The 17,646-nt window shown below is 44.5% G+C and overlaps 2 protein-coding genes across 5 annotated transcripts in view; one reads left to right on the top strand and one right to left on the bottom strand.

The window, feature by feature from the left end:
• Window positions 1-1,538, bottom strand: part of si:dkey-34d22.1 (discoidin, CUB and LCCL domain-containing protein 1) — a 16,960-nt gene extending 15,422 nt beyond the window's left edge. For 2 of the 4 annotated variants that reach the window (XM_078932873.1, XM_011473334.4), the window contains exon 1: window positions 786-1,002. In XM_078932873.1, coding sequence (XP_078788999.1) covers window positions 786-885 — 100 coding nt within the window. In that variant the 5' untranslated portion in view covers window positions 886-1,002. Of the gene's footprint in view, window positions 1-785; window positions 1,003-1,407 lie in introns of those variants that run through there. The other 2 variants (XM_011473333.4, XM_078932874.1) reach the window with 2 other exon arrangements.
• On the top strand, window positions 1,484-17,646 carry LOC105353750 (glucocorticoid modulatory element-binding protein 1). Its single transcript, XM_011473337.3, has 9 exons — window positions 1,484-1,618; window positions 2,987-3,039; window positions 9,249-9,364; window positions 10,490-10,593; window positions 13,602-13,786; window positions 13,864-14,010; window positions 15,073-15,210; window positions 15,402-15,518; window positions 15,597-17,646. Exons 2-9 carry the CDS (start codon window positions 3,024-3,026, stop codon window positions 16,037-16,039), a joined length of 1,266 nt encoding a protein of 421 aa, XP_011471639.2. The 5' UTR covers window positions 1,484-1,618; window positions 2,987-3,023; the 3' UTR covers window positions 16,040-17,646.

Raw genomic sequence — 17,646 nt, 5'->3', positions numbered from 1 at the left:
ACCAGAAAAATCCAAAGATTCTCTGGAAACCCACTCAATCCACTGGATTAGTCACCTTCAGGTGAGAGGCAGGAATGCTGGCTGTTCCCCTGAGTGTCATCAACACACATTCAGGTTAAAAAAAAGAAAAGCACTGAGACTGTTGCCACTGGAGTTTTTTCTGTCTTCACAGCAGCAGACAGGCCGTCCACCTGAGCTGTCCGTCACCACAGCCTCAACATGCTGCAGATGCTGACGGTGTTCTCACACCAAAAGGCCCAAAGCAAACCACCTCTGCTGGGTCACAGAGGAATTCAGCCGCAGTTATCACTCCTTCAATCATCTTCTGTGTGTGGAAACGTAGAAGATGGACAAAAACAACAAAGCCCGGCAGAGAAAACCTGCTTCAGATCCTCAAATCACAGCCTGTTTATTTAGAAAAACCACTGGGATCAGCAGAAAACCCTCAATAATAACAATTAAAGTAGATGGAGGCGCTGATTTAATAGAAACAATAAGATTATTTTCCAGCATTGAACCGACAGTAAATTGGGAAAAAAAGATTCAAATTAAGTTCAGTAAAAACTAGGGTGTGATTCTTTTCTTTTTTTGTTTTTTAGTAATGACAGTTTTTGTAATTTCCAAGTCAATTGAAATAGAAAAGTGTCTTTTTCACTTTTTAATCACAGTGCCGGGTCAACTTTTCAAACCAAACCGGACTAAAGCTAGCAGAGGCTACGACTGTATGAGATCTGAGGATGAGGATTGTGACAGAAAAACGTCAAAGTAAACAGACTTGTTCTCACCCTCTTGGCCGTCGACGTAAAGGACACAAAGGAGCGCCAAACACCCAGAGGCCAGACTCTTCCTGACAGCATCTCTGGAGTCTTCCCGCTCCGCAAACATGATTCCCGGCCAGCGCTAACAGTGAGGCGCTCCGCGGCTCCGTCCGTCCCTGCTTCGCTGAGAAAAGTTGGACCGTGAAGAGTTGGATGTTTCCTATTGGCTACGACTCACAAACTCGACTTTCTATTGGTTACATGGCACTGTCAATCAAGGACCCACGCATTCCAATCTCAAAAAGGGGCGGGCCGATGCGGCAGACGGATGCTGAGTTCATGGAAACGCCTTTAAAAGGAAAATGTGGCGTTTTTACTGCCAGTTTCACGAGCTGGCTACTTTAGGAAGTCACTTGATACAAAAAGACAAAAAAAAGTTATGAAAGTTCGCACGCCAATGTAAAGAAATGTTATGTTTTAGACTATAATTAAGGTGTCCAAACCTGACACCTAGCGGTGAATGTATGCAATTACAAAAACAGGAGACTTGCAAAAGAATGAAGAAACAATAAAAAAGGAACGTATATTAAACCCCACACTAATCCTGCACACATAGAAACTGCTTTATTTGACTCATTGCGCCAACGACCTTGAAACTTGATTTTTGATTCAAATGACCCGTCAGTTCCGGAGCGCAGTGACCGATTTAGGCATCGCGTGCCAAAGCGCCGCTCTCGTGACAGCGGGACAGATGCTTCCCAGGCAAAGGCCGTCTTCACGGCGGGAGCCGCGGAGCGGCAAAGAGGCAGACTGCAGCGTCTCTGTCCCGCAGCGGATGCGGCCCGTCCCGCTGAAACGCGGTGAGTGGAACTTTATTCACTTTAGGAGTCGCGTTAAAGTTGGCATTAAGAGAGGGGAGGTGGGCACGAGCGCACGTCAGCGAAAGGAGGGCACGCGACCGTCCGTGCCCACAGCCTGATCTGCCGTAAGCCACTTAACGACACGGTGTATATAATATGTGGATCCATTTGTTGTGGCCTGTTTTGCATTGAATGACTTTGTGTGTCTCAAATGCAAAATACCAACAAAGAGTTTTTTCTTCTTCTGTTCTCAACATTTTAATGCAACACAATAATTAAATGATGACTGAAAACATGTATCCTCTAATCCCTCACCGCAGCATCTGGTTTCATTGCTCTTCTAGAAATTACAACAATTTACAAAAATTTCAATAATGAATGTCTTTATGTTCACTGTGGCCTGGTTTAAACTACAGAAAATCACATCTAACGTAATTAAGACAGAATTTGTCCCAACCCAATTTGTATAGTTTATCTGTATTTTTGGAATAACGGTTTTACAACCAAATTAGGAAGCGGAGGACACTACTATCTGTGTTTTTTCACAACACATCACGTTAATAATGCTAGCTTTAAGCTTTGGATGCATAGTGCTTTATGCTTAAATGTATTCGGTGTTTTCCATCCCATGAGTGTGTCTGTCTTTACCCTGTTGTTATTGACCTGCATGGAGCAGCAAAGCATCTTGGTTGTGTTTAGCCGCACAAAACATTTTCCAGTTTGTTGCTGCTTATTCTTACAGCTTTTTGGAACAAATGTTAATCTCTTGGTTATGAAAACGAGAACCTTCCTTGACATACTGTTGAATAAATAATAGATTACTTCTTAAATGTGGGCCAAGTTACTTGGCCCACATTTTCTTTTTCACATTCTCTGAAATGGTCAGAGATGCCTAGAATGCAGCAGTTAAGTATTTTATCAGTCAAATGTAAATAACAGTTTTAATGCAGAACTTAATTGGAAAGGTTTTCTTCCAGATCTGTGTATTAAGCGGCGTGCATGCGGCGTGCATGCTGCCTGCATGATCCTTTGTGCGTGCAGCTCAGCTGGCGTTGCTTTTGGCCGGTGCTGAAGTCACTCTGTCTTCAGGGCATATCAGGACAGAGAAGGAGCAGTAGAGGGAACAGAGTTCTCCTGCAGCTGCGTGGGTAGCACGATTATATAAACAAAGAACAAATGAACATTTTGTTGACAACATTACAAAATTACTTATTTTTCTTAACTAATTATCTATCAGTATATTGTTCATACTATGATATATTTAAATAATACAACATGAAGCTAACATAATACATGCATGAAGCTGCTCTCAATAGAAAACTCCTGTAAAGGATGACCTGCAGTGTCGAACTCTGTCTCCCTCTACAGGACAACCTGGGACATTGCACCCCATCCAATCCTCACCATGGAAACTTGTGAAGGTGACAGATCATATTTTTGTTTTTTTGCCTGAACTTTATTTACATTTTTAGGGTAATTCAGATAGAAATAAACTTCATAAATATTGATTTGATTTTGATTTATTGATTTATTTCAAGCATTGTTGTGACGGTGTAGAACCGTCAGCTGCCGCTGCAGGCGCACACGCATGCACACACGCTCGCACACACACACGTGCGCATAGACGCGCACGCTCGGACCCGGTAACACGTCATTTACATCAGCTTACCCTTTTCATTCCGTCCCTATCCCTCTGCAGGTAGCCCTGGGTGCACACTAGGTTGCCGACTCACCATCCCCATGCATACATTAACACGAAGCACACACGACGCCAACATTAACGTTGGTTTGTTTACCCGGAAGTAACCCGGTAACCCGGAAGTGGTCATGGACACCCTGGGTCATGTGACGCATCGGTCACTGTTTGTATTTATTTTTATTGATGATTATTGTTATTTTTCTGTACACGACACAGAATGTTTAGTTGAATGAAACTGTTTATTCCTGTATGTTTATGTTCTTGAACAATGTAAACACTTGTCCCTATTTTCTCTTTGGACTGATGGAGAGCAACGCCCAGGAGGAGGGGCTTACCACTTAAAAGAGAACCAGATACAGCTGTCAGTGTGGGAGTCTGAGTGGAGAAGTTGGAGAGTCTGAGAGGAGAATTTGGAGTGTTGGATTGGAGAAGTCTATGTTGGTTAACCTTTGTGGAGCAATTGGTGTGCTCTATTCTTGCATTAAAGTCAAGAATACTTTCACCTTGGCGCCTCTGCCCAATCATTCCCTGGTGGGACCCACGACAGTTGGTGTCAGAAGTGGGATAAGCAGATGGCTGGCCGCAAAAAGGTGAGACACAGAGGTCTGCGTTCCCAGAAGGAGGAGATGGAACCAACATCGGATGCAGTCCCTCTGTTGTCCAATTCATCCTCTGAGGAGGAGGTGGTAGATCCTGGTGCCTCGGGTGGTTCTCCAGGCCTGACCAAAGGCCCAGAAGGTGACTTGGCGGCTATGATGAGAGACTTCCTCCGTGGACAGCAGCAGCGGGAGGACAGATTCATCGCTGCCCTCCAAGGTTTGGAAGCCTCTTTTTCCAGGGCAGAGCACCATTCTGGTCGGCGGCGTAACATCAGTCCCAAAGCCGCTGGACCAAGCTCAGCCGCAGTGAGTAGCCCAAGGTTGGATCTGCCAACACCAGCTGCAACGTCCCGTCGACGGCATCCAGTGGCACAGGAGGACTCCAGCTGGTCAGATCAACCACAGAGCAGAGTCAGTTTACAGCCACCTGATTGGAGACCTTACATGGAGCCAAAGGTCCCTCCATATCAGACAGGTGAGGACATTGAAAATTACCTGCTACGTTTTGAACGGATTGCCAGGACGTGGAGATGGCCAGAGACTGAGTGGGCATGTCGCCTGGTGCCACTGCTGTCCGGAAAGGCGTTGGAGGCCTACACAGCAATGGACGAGCAGCAAGCCCACATCTACAAGGACCTGAAAGACGCACTCCTGGTAAAATTTGACATCTCGCCAGAAACTTACCGTCAGCAGTTCCGGTCTACTGTGGTGCCATCTGGGGAGAATCCGACTGAGACATACCACCGCCTGAAGGGCCTCTACCGTCGCTGGATCCGCCCAGAGCAACACAGCAAGGAGCAGATCGGGGAGATCGTCATCCTGGAGCAGCTGCTGCGTGTGCTTCCAGCTGACGTGAGGACGTGGGTGAAGGAGCATGACCCGGAGGATGGCCTCACCGCTGCCCGGCTTGCGCTGCAGTATCTCAACGCTCGACGAGGAGCGTCTGCACGGCCGTCGGGTGGGGATCAGCGTCTTCCCATTCAAACCGCTCCACTGAGACCTGCACGGAGAGACTTCCATCAGGCAACGCAAGGTACCAACCCAGCACCTAACCAGCGAGCGGCGGGTAAGGACCTTGTGTGTTTCTATTGCCAGCAGATTGGTCACAAAGCCTCCGTATGTCCAATCCGCAAGACTAAATTCACAGGTGCTTGCTACGCACCCAGGCCAGAGACTGTCACAGGAGCAGGGCCTGTGCACATGGACAAAGACACTTTCCAGCCACTTAAACAGGTGACTGTGAACGGACAGCAGGTTACTGCTATGTTGGACACGGGCAGTTTTTTTTCTCTGGTCAAACAGAGTTTAATCCCTTTTGGTGGACTTGATTATAGCAGGCAAACAAGTGTTGTGTGTGTTCATGGCGACCAACATTTGTACCCAAAAGCGGATGTAACAGTGACCATAAATGAACAATCCTATCTTTTGACTGTCGGGGTGGTAGAGAACCTACCTGTTGATTTAATTTTGGGGTGTGATTTACCTATGTTTGGGGACTTATTAAATGAGGCTACTGAAACAGCTAAAGCTAATGATGAGCTAGCTGTTACTGTCTCAGCACCTGTGCTAACTAGAGCTCAGGCTAAAGCGGGAATGCAAAGTCTTCCACGTTTGGATGACGATTTCTTTGATGGAGGCAAAGAAATGCCCAGAAAATCCCGTCGTCAAAGACGGTTTGAGAAAAAACTTAAGTTGCTGGATCCTGAGATCACAACAACAGCAGAAACATTTGACATACCCGCTGACATTTCGGCTTTGCAGAAAGAGGACCAAACTTTAAAACCATTGTTTGCCAAGGTGACAACAGAGAGTGACAAATGTTTGGGAAATGTGCGGTTTATTGTTGCTGATGATGTTCTGTATGCAGCTGAAGGTGAACACCTACGGTTAGTTCTTCCAACCACCTGCAGGCCACTCGTCATGCACTTAGCGCACACACTCCCATGGGCGGGTCACCTGGGTCGTCACAAAACCTATCTGCGGGTCAGTTCACGTTTTTTCTGGCCATCAATGTACACTGACATTCAGACGTACTGTGCAACATGTCCTACCTGCCAGAAAACTGCAATAACACACAAGTCTGACAGAGCATTACTACACCCACTTCCTATAATTTCCACTCCATTCAGGAGAATAGCCATGGACATTGTTGGACCTTTACCTAAGAGCAGTAGCGGTCACGAATACATCCTGGTGGTCTGTGATTATGCTACACGGTTCCCAGAAGCTTTTCCCCTGCGCACCATTACAGCTCCTGCAGTCATGAGAGCGTTAATTCAGTTTTTCTCCAGAGTAGGAATACCGGATGAAATTCTGACAGACCAAGGAACCAACTTCACCTCTCGGTTGATGAAACTGTTCCAACAGCAGCTTGGCATCACTGCCATCAAGGCGACACCGTACCACCCACAGACCAATGGCTTGGTGGAACGTTTCAACCAGACCCTGAAGAGGATGCTGCAGAAGTTCGTGAGTGACACAGGGAAGGACTGGGATCGTTGGCTACCATTCCTGTTGTTTGCTTATAGGGAAGTCCCACAAGCTTCAACAGGCTTCTCACCATTCGAACTCCTCTATGGCTGGGATGTCCAAGGCCCACTGGATCTCCTCAAGAAGAGCTGGGAGGCCAAATTCACAAAGACCTCAGAAAGGGGTGTGATCCAGTTTGTCCTGGAGATGAGAGAACGGTTGGCAAAGTACAGGGAAGAGGCAGAAGTCAACCAACGAGAGGCCCAAAGGAGTCGGAAGACGTGGTACGACCAGCAGGCCCGTCACCGTGAACTCCTACCAGGTCAGAAGGTTCTGCTACTTCTTCCCTCTTGTACCAGCAAACTACTGGCAAAGTGGCAAGGGCCATACACCATTCTCCGCAGGATGGGACCTGTCACCTATGAGGTGCACCATCCTGACAAAAAGAAAGAAAAGCAGACATACCACGTGAATCTACTTAAAGAGTGGAAGGAAGGTGCTAACCATCCAACAGAGAAGTCTTTGCTAGTGAGAGCTGTGAAGACTGAGGAAGACTTGGACTCTGATCTGGGAGCACTGACTCACTCAACCCCTCCGTCTCTGTCACTTTTACCTCCGGAACAGACTACACAGATAATGGACTTATTTCGTGAAACGCCATCTCTTTTTTCTGCACAGCCAGGAAGAACTACACTCATTAGCCATTCCATACGGCTCCAAGATGGACGACCAATCCGGCAACGGCCTTATCGGGTACCACAGAAGTTGGTGGGAAGGCTGAACGATGAGGTGAGGAAGATGCTGGAGCTAGGTGTCATTGAGCCGTCCAACTCAGAGTGGAGCAGTCCGGTGGTGATCGTTCCCAAAAAAGACGACTCACTGCGGATATGCATCGACTTCAGGAAACTGAACGCCGTTTCGGAGTTCGACGCATATCCAATGCCGAGGATTGACGACCTGCTGGAGAAGATCGGGGCTGCTAATTTCATCACCACTCTTGACCTATGCAAGGGTTACTGGCAAGTACCTCTCAGCAACACCTGTCGACCATACACGGCGTTCAAAACACCTGCTGGACTGTTTCAGTTTACAGTTATGCCTTTTGGTCTGCATGGAGCACCAGCCACGTTCCAACGCCTGATGGACAGGGTGCTGCAGGGATGTAACCACTGTAGTGCAGCCTATTTGGATGACGTGGTGATCTACAGTCACACCTGGGAGCAACACCTAGATCACCTGCGTCTGGTCCTGAGGAAACTACAAAATGCAGGCCTGACCTTAAACGTGAGCAAGTGTGAGTGGGCCCGGAAGGAAACTCGTTACCTGGGGTACCTGCTGGGAGGTGGTGAGGTGCGTCCGCAGGTGGATAAAGTTGAAGTTATCCGCAATTGCCCTCGACCACGCACCAAGAAAGAGGTACGCTCCTTCCTGGGGTTAGCTGGATGGTACCGGCGGTTTGTCCATCAGTTCGCCACCATTGCAGCTCCTCTCACTGCCCTTACAGAGAAGAGGCAGAAAAACCCCGTGACCTGGACAGATGAGTGTGAACAGGCTTTCCAAGCATTGAAAAATAAATTGTGTTCCTGTCCTGTTCTCAAGAGTCCTAACTTTGATCAAAGGTTCCTCGTCCAAGTGGATGCCTCAGCAGTCGGACTTGGTGCTGTCCTGGCTCAGGGAGACCCAGGTGAAGAGCGACCAGTCCTGTACCTCAGTCGGAAACTGCAGCCGAGAGAGACAAGGTACTCCACTGTGGAGAAGGAAGGACTTGCCATTAAGTGGGCGTTGGATAGCTTGAGGTACTACTTACTTGGCAGAGAATTCGACCTTGAGACAGACCACAGGGCCCTGACATGGATAAATACCATGGAGGACCACCACAACCGGCTTACGCGCTGGTATCTGGCGCTTCAGCCGTACAAATTTAACGTACGTCACCGTCCCGGAAAACAAAACATAGTGGCAGATTTCCTGTCCAGATTGCCGCACATCGCCAATCTCCCAGAGGAGGGGGATGATGTGACGGTGTAGAACCGTCAGCTGCCGCTGCAGGCGCACACGCATGCACACACGCTCGCACACACACACACGTGCGCATAGACGCGCACGCTCGGACCCGGTAACACGTCATTTACATCAGCTTACCCTTTTCATTCCGTCCCTATCCCTCTGCAGGTAGCCCTGGGTGCACACTAGGTTGCCGACTCACCATCCCCATGCATACATTAACACGAAGCACACACGACGCCAACATTAACGTTGGTTTGTTTACCCGGAAGTAACCCGGTAACCCGGAAGTGGTCATGGACACCCTGGGTCATGTGACGCATCGGTCACTGTTTGTATTTATTTTTATTGATGATTATTGTTATTTTTCTGTACACGACACAGAATGTTTAGTTGAATGAAACTGTTTATTCCTGTATGTTTATGTTCTTGAACAATGTAAACACTTGTCCCTATTTTCTCTTTGGACTGATGGAGAGCAACGCCCAGGAGGAGGGGCTTACCACTTAAAAGAGAACCAGATACAGCTGTCAGTGTGGGAGTCTGAGTGGAGAAGTTGGAGAGTCTGAGAGGAGAATTTGGAGTGTTGGATTGGAGAAGTCTATGTTGGTTAACCTTTGTGGAGCAATTGGTGTGCTCTATTCTTGCATTAAAGTCAAGAATACTTTCACCTTGGCGCCTCTGCCCTTTGATTTATTGATTTATTTCAAGCATTGTAGTCAAAGAGTTTGATCTATTGCTTGAAAAGGAGTGGGAAGAAGCAAGCTTATATAATCCCACTCCTACTAATATTGCCCTCAGTGGTAAAACGCAAACATTTTTGCAGCAAATGCAGATGTTCTTGTTCTGTAATGTTTAGATGATGGGAAGGTGGAGCAGACTGAGTATGGCTACCGTATCACTTGTGGAGACAGCAGGGCGGTGCTGCTCCTGAAGAAGTTTGTGTGCCCTGGGATCAACGTCAGATGTGTCCAAGTAAGTTTATATATTTGTTTATGTATTTATTTATGTAAACAATGTTACACCACAGCAGCTTTATCTATCCAATGAAAATTTTTATGGATTCATTTATTTTTCATCTAAAAATCTGTCCGTCTGCTGGAGACAAACAACATTTTTCATCAGCTCCTATTCAGATAAAGAAATACTTAGAAATGCAAATTTAAACTTAATTTTTTTATATATGCCCTCCATCTTCAGAAAAATGCCACAAGAACATGTTAAAACATCAGAAAAAAGCTTTTTTTAAAATCAGATTGGGACTTTAAAAATATTGTATTCATATTTTTCTTACTTTTGAAAATCACAAACAGTACATCATCACGACGAAACATAATAATAAAGGGAAATTCTTGCATCTGCAACTGAATCACAATTCCTATTGCTTTTTAGGAGGTCTTTTTGTTATCCGTAAGAATATTTGTAGAAAAAGAGATTATTGTGTTATTATTTTGATGCCATGACATTAACATATCACTAAAAAAGTTTAAGAAGTAACCTGAAGTTGCTGAGGAATATTAGTGTTTTCATTTGATAAGACATGTATTTAAGTAAAAGTAAAATTGTCGTTCTAGACTATACTCTTACTAAACAATTGTTTTAAATTTCTCAAGTGTCATTTGAGCAAATGTAACAGCATACTTATTCGTTTTAGTATAAAAAGTAACCACTACATCAAATGATCTTTTTCTGGAATGTATTTGTTACTCGCTTCCCTTTTATTAAAGATCACACTCACTGCAGAGAGATCGTCTGTCTGCTTTGGCCTGAGAAGCCGTCTCACTCCCAGCATTTATCGCACTCAGCTGCTTCTTGGAGAAAACGGAGCTTCATCTGGGATTTCACACACATGCCGCTCAGCACTTTCCCACCTTTGCTGTCAGACAAACCCAGCAGAGGTGTGAAGTCCACATCAACAGGACTGGCCAATGCTCTCTTGTTACACACACAGTCAGGCCTTGCTTTGCTCCTTCACACTGTCAGGTGTGCATGGATAGATGTCCTGGATGTCCTTCAGAAGTTCTTCAGTGTTTCTTTTGTGGTGCTCTGATTACAGGATATGTTGTTGCTGCATCACTCACTTTGTGTTGTTCCCCACAGTTTGATGACCAGCTCATTAGTCCTAAGCAATTTGTGCACCTGGCAGGGAAAGCTACTCTGAAGGACTGGAAGAGAGCCATCAGAGTGGGAGGGGTCATGCTCAGGTAAATATAGCAGCTGCTCAAACTTCTGTTTATTACTCTGTTGAGTTGGGGTTTTAAGGCTGATGCCTAAAGTGCAGCCTGTAGTCTGCAGTTGCTGTTTTTTCATCTCCATTCCAGACATAGAAGGTAAAGCAGGCGTCTGCTGATAGGAGGATTTGCTTGCTGCCTTGCTGAGTGACGCTTTGTCAGTCTTGGATGTTGTTGGTGTCATGGTAAAGGGCGTGTATGGAAATGAGTTATGTGCATCTTCTCTTTAAACCCTTGTGCTATCCTAGGCACTTTACCATTGGGAGTGGGGTCATCTAGACCCACTAGACAGTGCTCTGAACCTTTTTTCTTCAATGATTTGTGATCTTCACTGGTGTCCATGGATTACATGAAATCTTTCCACCTTTATCCACCTTTGTCATGTAGGGAGAACACGTCAATGTAAGGGGGGGGTCATCTAAGATAGCACAAGGGTTAATCTTAACCATTGACTGGATATGACAAGGGAGGGGGGGCAAACTTGTTGCAAAGAGGGCCAGATGTTCTGAGTAAAACTATGTCAGGACAGCCTGCATTCTTTAAACCCTTAGTAACATTAAATATAAATGAAGAATTTTATGGAACGTTTTTTTGTATTATGATACTTTCAGTTTCTTTTCATCTGAAAAGTGGTTTTACCAACATCACAGAGCCAACTCAGGTGGAGCTGAGTCTGCAGTGCACCTCCACCTGAAGGCCACAGACCACTCGTTCCAGGACAGGGAAGTCCGAACTCTAGCCAGAGAGAAAGGATGGTTAGAGCGAGGAGAGAAAGAAGCCATCTTTGTCAAGAAGGAGAAACCTTCTTTCAGGTCTATGATGGACTTTTAGGGCAAGTTTACAAAGATTTTTTTTTAAATTACGACTTTTAAATTGTAAATTTGCGAGTTTTTTTCTCGTACATTTACAACTTAAAATCTTGTAAATTTACGAGTAAAAAGTAAGATTAACAAGGAAAAAAACCCCAAAGTTGTTTGTTTATATGAGTTTAGCTTGAAGATGAAAGATGTGGAGCATATTGTGAATTTATTTATTTGTTTATTCGAATTTATTTCCGAAACAAAGAAATCCTGAACCTTTTGACGACTGAAAATCAGATTATTGTCAGTGGAGCCGTCTTTCCGGGGTTCGGTGGCGGTAAAGCGCAGTTTCATGTGTAAAATAAGGAGCTCAGAGACACGGTGCGGAGGACTGCTACTTTATTTTGCCATCATCATTCACATACCCTGAAGTCCATTTGTCACCTTACATCATGAACCTGTCATGCGCAGAACACCAATGCTGAAGGTAAACAATAGAACGTTGAAAATGCCAAAAAGTGCTCCTCCTCAGATGGAAGCATCACACAGACTTAGGGATCATGTCTGTCATGGAGGAAGAAAGGATGGAAGTGCAGAGCTGCAGGGACACAGACGTCTTCATCAACGTCTGCAGAGACCCTGTAAGCCCCGATCAATGAATAAAACATTAATAAATGCTAAATGAAACAAATGAGCTTCCAAACATTTGGAACGTTATCAATAAACATTCAGCTCACCTGTTCAGCTGAGTTTAGTGGGTCTGCTCTGCTGCTGCTGTCGTCAGTCAGTCATGTAATTTCTTGTTTGTTTGTCTTCTTTAGTTGTTTTTTTGATTGCTTGAAAAAAAATGATTCCAATTAGAGTTTTATGCTTTGGTGCATTTCTCACAACAGTATTAAAGTTTGGAGGACTGCTAAATGCTTTTTCTCAAAACAATTAGTGCGATCTGGAAAACCTGGTAGATAACCTGCAACAGTGAGTCACATTTCAAAATGGAAAGTCACTTGAACAAAAGCAAGTCTCTTCATCAAAATGGATAGTTTGATCCTAAAGGCAAGTATTTATGACAATTAAAGTGTCAGTGTTGTTAAAATGACAATGTATGACTCCAGCATCTTTGAATAAATGAAGTCAAAAGGTCTGAACATGTTTTCATTGGGACAGATTTCTCTGGAAGTGTTCCCAATGTCCTGTAAAGTGAAGACAGCATCATCAAGACATTTTGAAACTAGAATTCAATAAAAACTAAGACACTGAATGTGCTCTTAGGGGACCTCTTCCTTTCACTCCTTCTAGGTTGTCATGCAATCCTTTATGACGTTAAGAAAAAGAAACAAATGTCAACATGCTAAATGTTTACAGTACTGTACCATAATACTATTTTCTTTATTTTGACATCACAGCACACTATGTGTGGTGAATTGTAAGTCTACATGTAAAGGCTTACCAGGTCATGTCCCAATGCAAACCAGTCGTATGACTATGATAGTACAGAACAAATGAGTTTGTGCTGAATAACCATAAGTTACACCTGTTCTTCCAACGAAACCTAAAGTCTGAATAGAGGAACCTACGGTGCTTCTCCCAACATTTTGCTGCATGCTTTGACCAGCCACAGCCATCGTGAGGCCATCGTTTACCACATGATCCACAAGTGTGCCTGGATTTGATCAGCTATCTGTTTATGTGGTTGGCCTCTTCCTCCACCCATCCTCACCATAAAATATATTTTTAAAAGAATGTACAAAATGATGGGCAACCTGTTCAACAGCTTTGTGTGCAACGAGATGAAGACTATTAGTTGTGGAAACAATGACTATGACCTGTACAAGTATTGTAATTTGGACGGACATGATTCAAAGAAATGAATAATGATCAAAAGCAAGACAAAAGGGATCATTTTGCAGAGATTTGGATTCAGTCATTTGCTTCGTGTCCAACAGCATTTGCTGTGGAATGAAATGAAGATGAAACTGCCAATAGGTTGTGCCCCAATAACTGAATGTTGTGCAAAGTTTAATTCTGTTGTGAGAAATGCACCAAAGTGTTTGAGAAATATAGTATTCTATTCTAACTCCCATGTTGAGATCAAAAATTCCAGTGACAAAAACCCAAATAGAAACTGTTGCATAAAATAGTTTTTTTCCAGATATTCAACGATATTATGGTGTCTTTCTGAAGGAGAATGATGGACTCTGGGGAGATAGATTTCTATCGGCACAATCACATGTGCAGCAACACCTGCCGCAGCACTAAATTCAACGTCCGGACCAACGGCCCACGGCCCTCTATGGGGACCCCCATGCAACCAGGCTCATCCTGTGTGGCCCCTCAGCCGTCTGGAGGACAGGTGCCCCCCATGACAGGTAGATTGTGTTTGGCATGAACAGTTTGCTGTTTTTATGACACACTTTGAATTGACACATTTGCAACCCTTTGAAAGAGCTCTTGTCCCCCCATGATGCAGCAGAGGGGCGTTTGGAGAACGAGAGCAGAGCAACAGCAGGCTGGAGTAGTGGTCTGCCACGGCTTGTACATTTCACAGCATCCAGTTGGCATTCTCTCAAGAGAAAGAGAGCTGACACACCTGGTAAGTATTCACTGGTCGTTCTCTGGGAATATTTAAACTGTGGCTGACCTGAAGTACTCGTCTATGGCTGCACAGTAAATCCCCAATGGAGTGTGTTGTGTGTTCAGTTGAATAATTCTGTGGTTTATATGCAGGTCATGGGTTTCCTGTCAGTTAAACGACGTGTTGTTTTACCTGTGGTCCATCTGCCGTCTTACAGTCACAGCTGTTTGTCCCCTGTATCTGCGGTTCAGCCATTCCTGCATACTGTTGTTAAAAAGCTGCTGACAGCAGACAGGCTCGGCGTCACGCCCCTTTATTTAACAGTAGCTGGCATTTTCAGGTGTGTCTTTTTCCTGCATGGTCCAAGCTTTGATTTAAGGGCATTTGAAGGTGACCTGATTAGGCATTGTTCCAGGTGGAGCAGGCTGGAGTAAAACAGCCTGCGGTGATCCTGTAAATGGCAGACTGCAGACTGCAGATTGCTGCACCCTCAGGATTCCTTTTTGCAGGGCTTAAGACAAATGTACAGTTCCCGGTGAGGCAGCTTGGGTGAAACTTTTGACAAAGACGGATAGATCAACTTAAAGCTATATGGCTTCTACAATGCATTTAATTCTCCTTCAAAATACTTCCTGTTCTTGTGGCCTGCTGCAGTGGTTCACGTCACACCTACAAGCTTGTTCAAATGACATTTTTTCATCTGCCCCTGATTCACATCGATTTGAATAAAGAAATACTCAGCGAAGCTATTTTACGTAATCTTAACTTTCTTTATATATGTTCTCCATCATCAGGAAAATGCCACAAGAACATGATAAAAACACCCGATTCCTCATTTGCAGTGAAGTGGGTCTTTAAATGTTAGCATCCTCTCCAAATCCTGCTCCTTATTCCTCCTTAAATAATACTTTTCTGCTTTCCATCTGGAGATTTCCTCCAGTGTTTTTTCTGTCTCAGATCTTCAGCTCTCCCCTCATTCTTGCTCTTCTGTGTTTTTTCCCTCAGCCCACACACAGAAAGATCTGTTTTCACTCACAAACCCTTGATTCCCAGCTGTGGCCGTCTTTGAACCCCCTCTAGATGGAGTCCTGCGTCTGTGGAGGGGCGTGGCAGACTCGGGCCTGATGGGGGAAGTTCTTTCAAGTGTCCAGAGTGAACTGTTGACAGCTCTCCAAAGAGTGGAGCTTTGCAGGGAAAAGGCCGACCTGCAGGAAGCAGGTACAGCTACTTCAAATCTTTATCTGACAAAGAAGTTTTAGGAAAATAAGCTAAACTTGATTCCAGGAAAATTCAGATAAATGTCTCTAAACCTTCTTGGGGCAGGAAAGGGAAGGATTTTAGTGCATCTTTAGGGATATTGTGAAGATTCCAGGTTTGTAGCTTAGTTTTGATTCTCTTGTCTTTGGCAGATACTTTCATGTTGAATTCCCTGTGTGAGATGTTTGGGCTTTTGGAGTCAGTGAAACAAACTGTGGACATAAGATGCAGGCAGAGTGAAGAGAGCAAAATCCATCACCGTGTTTATGGTGAGAAAGCTGCCGAGAGTCAATACTCTCAGTGCTCAGCGATGCAACTTTTACAGTTAATATCTTGTTTTTCTGCAGCGCTGAATGATATCCTGGGGGAGGGGAGCAAGCTGAGTTGCAGATCTTACACAAACTCCTCCTCAAAACAGTATCAGAGCCGGAAGAACCGCCGCACCCAGCGGGACACTGCAAAAACAAAGACAGGGATCTGTTCTCTGTCTGATGTCGACTTGGGATCTGCATCCCACAATGGGATTTTCCCCCAGTCCTCTTCCTTCACTGATCCTCGGGTTGGAGCTAGCAAGGCATGCGGGGATGGACAGGGCAGTCTGAGGGAGCATGAGGTCAGCAGGGCAGGAAAGCAGGAGACGGCTCAGAGACAGGAGGACACCGTTGTGAATGGACAGAGGTCAGACAAGCTTTTGGGACTCTGCCAACTGAAAAGGGAGGATGTTGGGGACAAAGAAAGTCCAAGCAAAAGCAGAGAAGAAGAGAAACATAACAATATGGCAAAAATGTGAGGGAATGTTAAAAAATGCCAAGATAAAATGTTCAAAGGTTTTAGGTGGGTGGTATTTTGAGCACAGCCTCCCCAGCACTTCTAAGAAGAACATTGGCCTGTAAGGAGATTATCTGCGTTGATGTTGTTTACTCCTGTTTCTGAACGACACATAAATGAGTTATCAGGATTGTTGTTTCTCCTGCAGCGCGGAGACAAGACAAATGTAATTCCCGATCTCAAAACAACAAAAATCAAGAAAACAAAAGCTGTTATGAAGCCAAACTTTACTTGATCATATTTCCTTGATTTTGATCTTATCTCACATTTTCTGTCACTTTTCACGAGATCTCCTTGACATTTTTCAGTTAAATGCCACTCTCACCATTTTTGGATCTTTTTTAAAAGCATTCTTAGTGGTCGTGTAACCCTTGTTCTATCCTAGGCCCTTTAACGTCGGGAGTTGGGTCATCTAGACCCACTAGACAGTGCTCTGAACCATTTTTCTTCAATGATTTGTGATCTTCACTGGTGTCCATGGATTACATGAAATCTTTCCACCTTTGTCATGGTAGGGAGAACACGTCATTGTAAGGGGGGGGTCATAGGATAGCACAAGGGATACGTGTGATGATGCTGTTTTTGGACAAATTTAGAAAAAAAAACTGTGTCGTCTTCTAGGACATAGTTTCTGCAATACTGCTTTGGTATGCACTTTACTGGCTAATTATGTACAATTGTTAAAAAAAAGATTCAGAGAATTGCAACTTTCTCCAAATGGCATACCCACAATGCACCTTCATTTGATAAATTAAAGATACACTTGATATTCATGTATTTGCTCCTGGCCTGTATGTTTGAATATAGTGCACATAGTGCACTATACACCACCTTCACATAAATAATTACTTCACGTTCAAACGCCAAATTCACCACAGGCTCCTGAACGACACTTCAACAGAACACGATGTCAAGGGCCCACATCATGAAATACCTACGCTGACCTACTGCTCTCTTCAAACTCCCTGTCAATCTACAAAATCAAATAAAAAGAGACAGCTAGCCAAGATCTAATTAGTTTATGTAAATTGTTCCTTTGTTGTCATATGTCCTTTTATTTCTTTGTCTTTATTTGTATCCATTTTTGGGTATCGGGGGGGGGGTCTCAACATTAGCACCTCTGCATGTTTTACTGTTCTACTCAATGTAAATGATCGAGTCTTAGCATCTGTTTTATTATCCTGTCTTTTGTGAAAATGCTGTTCATGTGACAAAACAAACAAACAAACAAACAAATCACAAATGAGCTCTTTTTCAAACGGGATTCAAATGAGTGAGCCTGCCCTCACTTTCCATCACTCCTTTGTTTTACATGCTTACACCCCAGCCTAACATTACCAGTGCAAAGAAATGGCGAGTAAATTGGAGCAGTTCTGAGCCAGATGCCAACCGGGATGAGGAAGATGATGTACATGGATCCATTTGACTGCAAGAATGAAACGGAGCAGAAAGGTTGTAGCCCACCAGCTGTAGCTCCTACCTTACGTCACTGTTACAACCTTCTACAAAAGCTTTTTTGTCTGCCCCGATTCACAACAATTTGAATAAATAAATACTCAGAAAAGGCCA

This window comes from Oryzias latipes, chromosome 16 (assembly GCF_053564925.1).
Source record: "Oryzias latipes strain Hd-rR chromosome 16, Olatipes_Hd-rR_3.1".
Lineage (NCBI taxonomy): Eukaryota > Metazoa > Chordata > Actinopteri > Beloniformes > Adrianichthyidae > Oryzias > Oryzias latipes.
This window is presented reverse-complemented; position numbering and strand designations above follow the sequence as displayed.

Coding starts and splice junctions, on each gene's coding strand:
- LOC105353750 (XM_011473337.3), top strand. Junction 10,594..13,601: donor GTGGGAGGGGTCATGCTCAG/GTAAATATAGCA, acceptor GTCTTTCTGAAG/GAGAATGATGGACTCTGGGG. Junction 14,011..15,072: donor AAAGAGAGCTGACACACCTG/GTAAGTATTCAC, acceptor AACCCCCTCTAG/ATGGAGTCCTGCGTCTGTGG.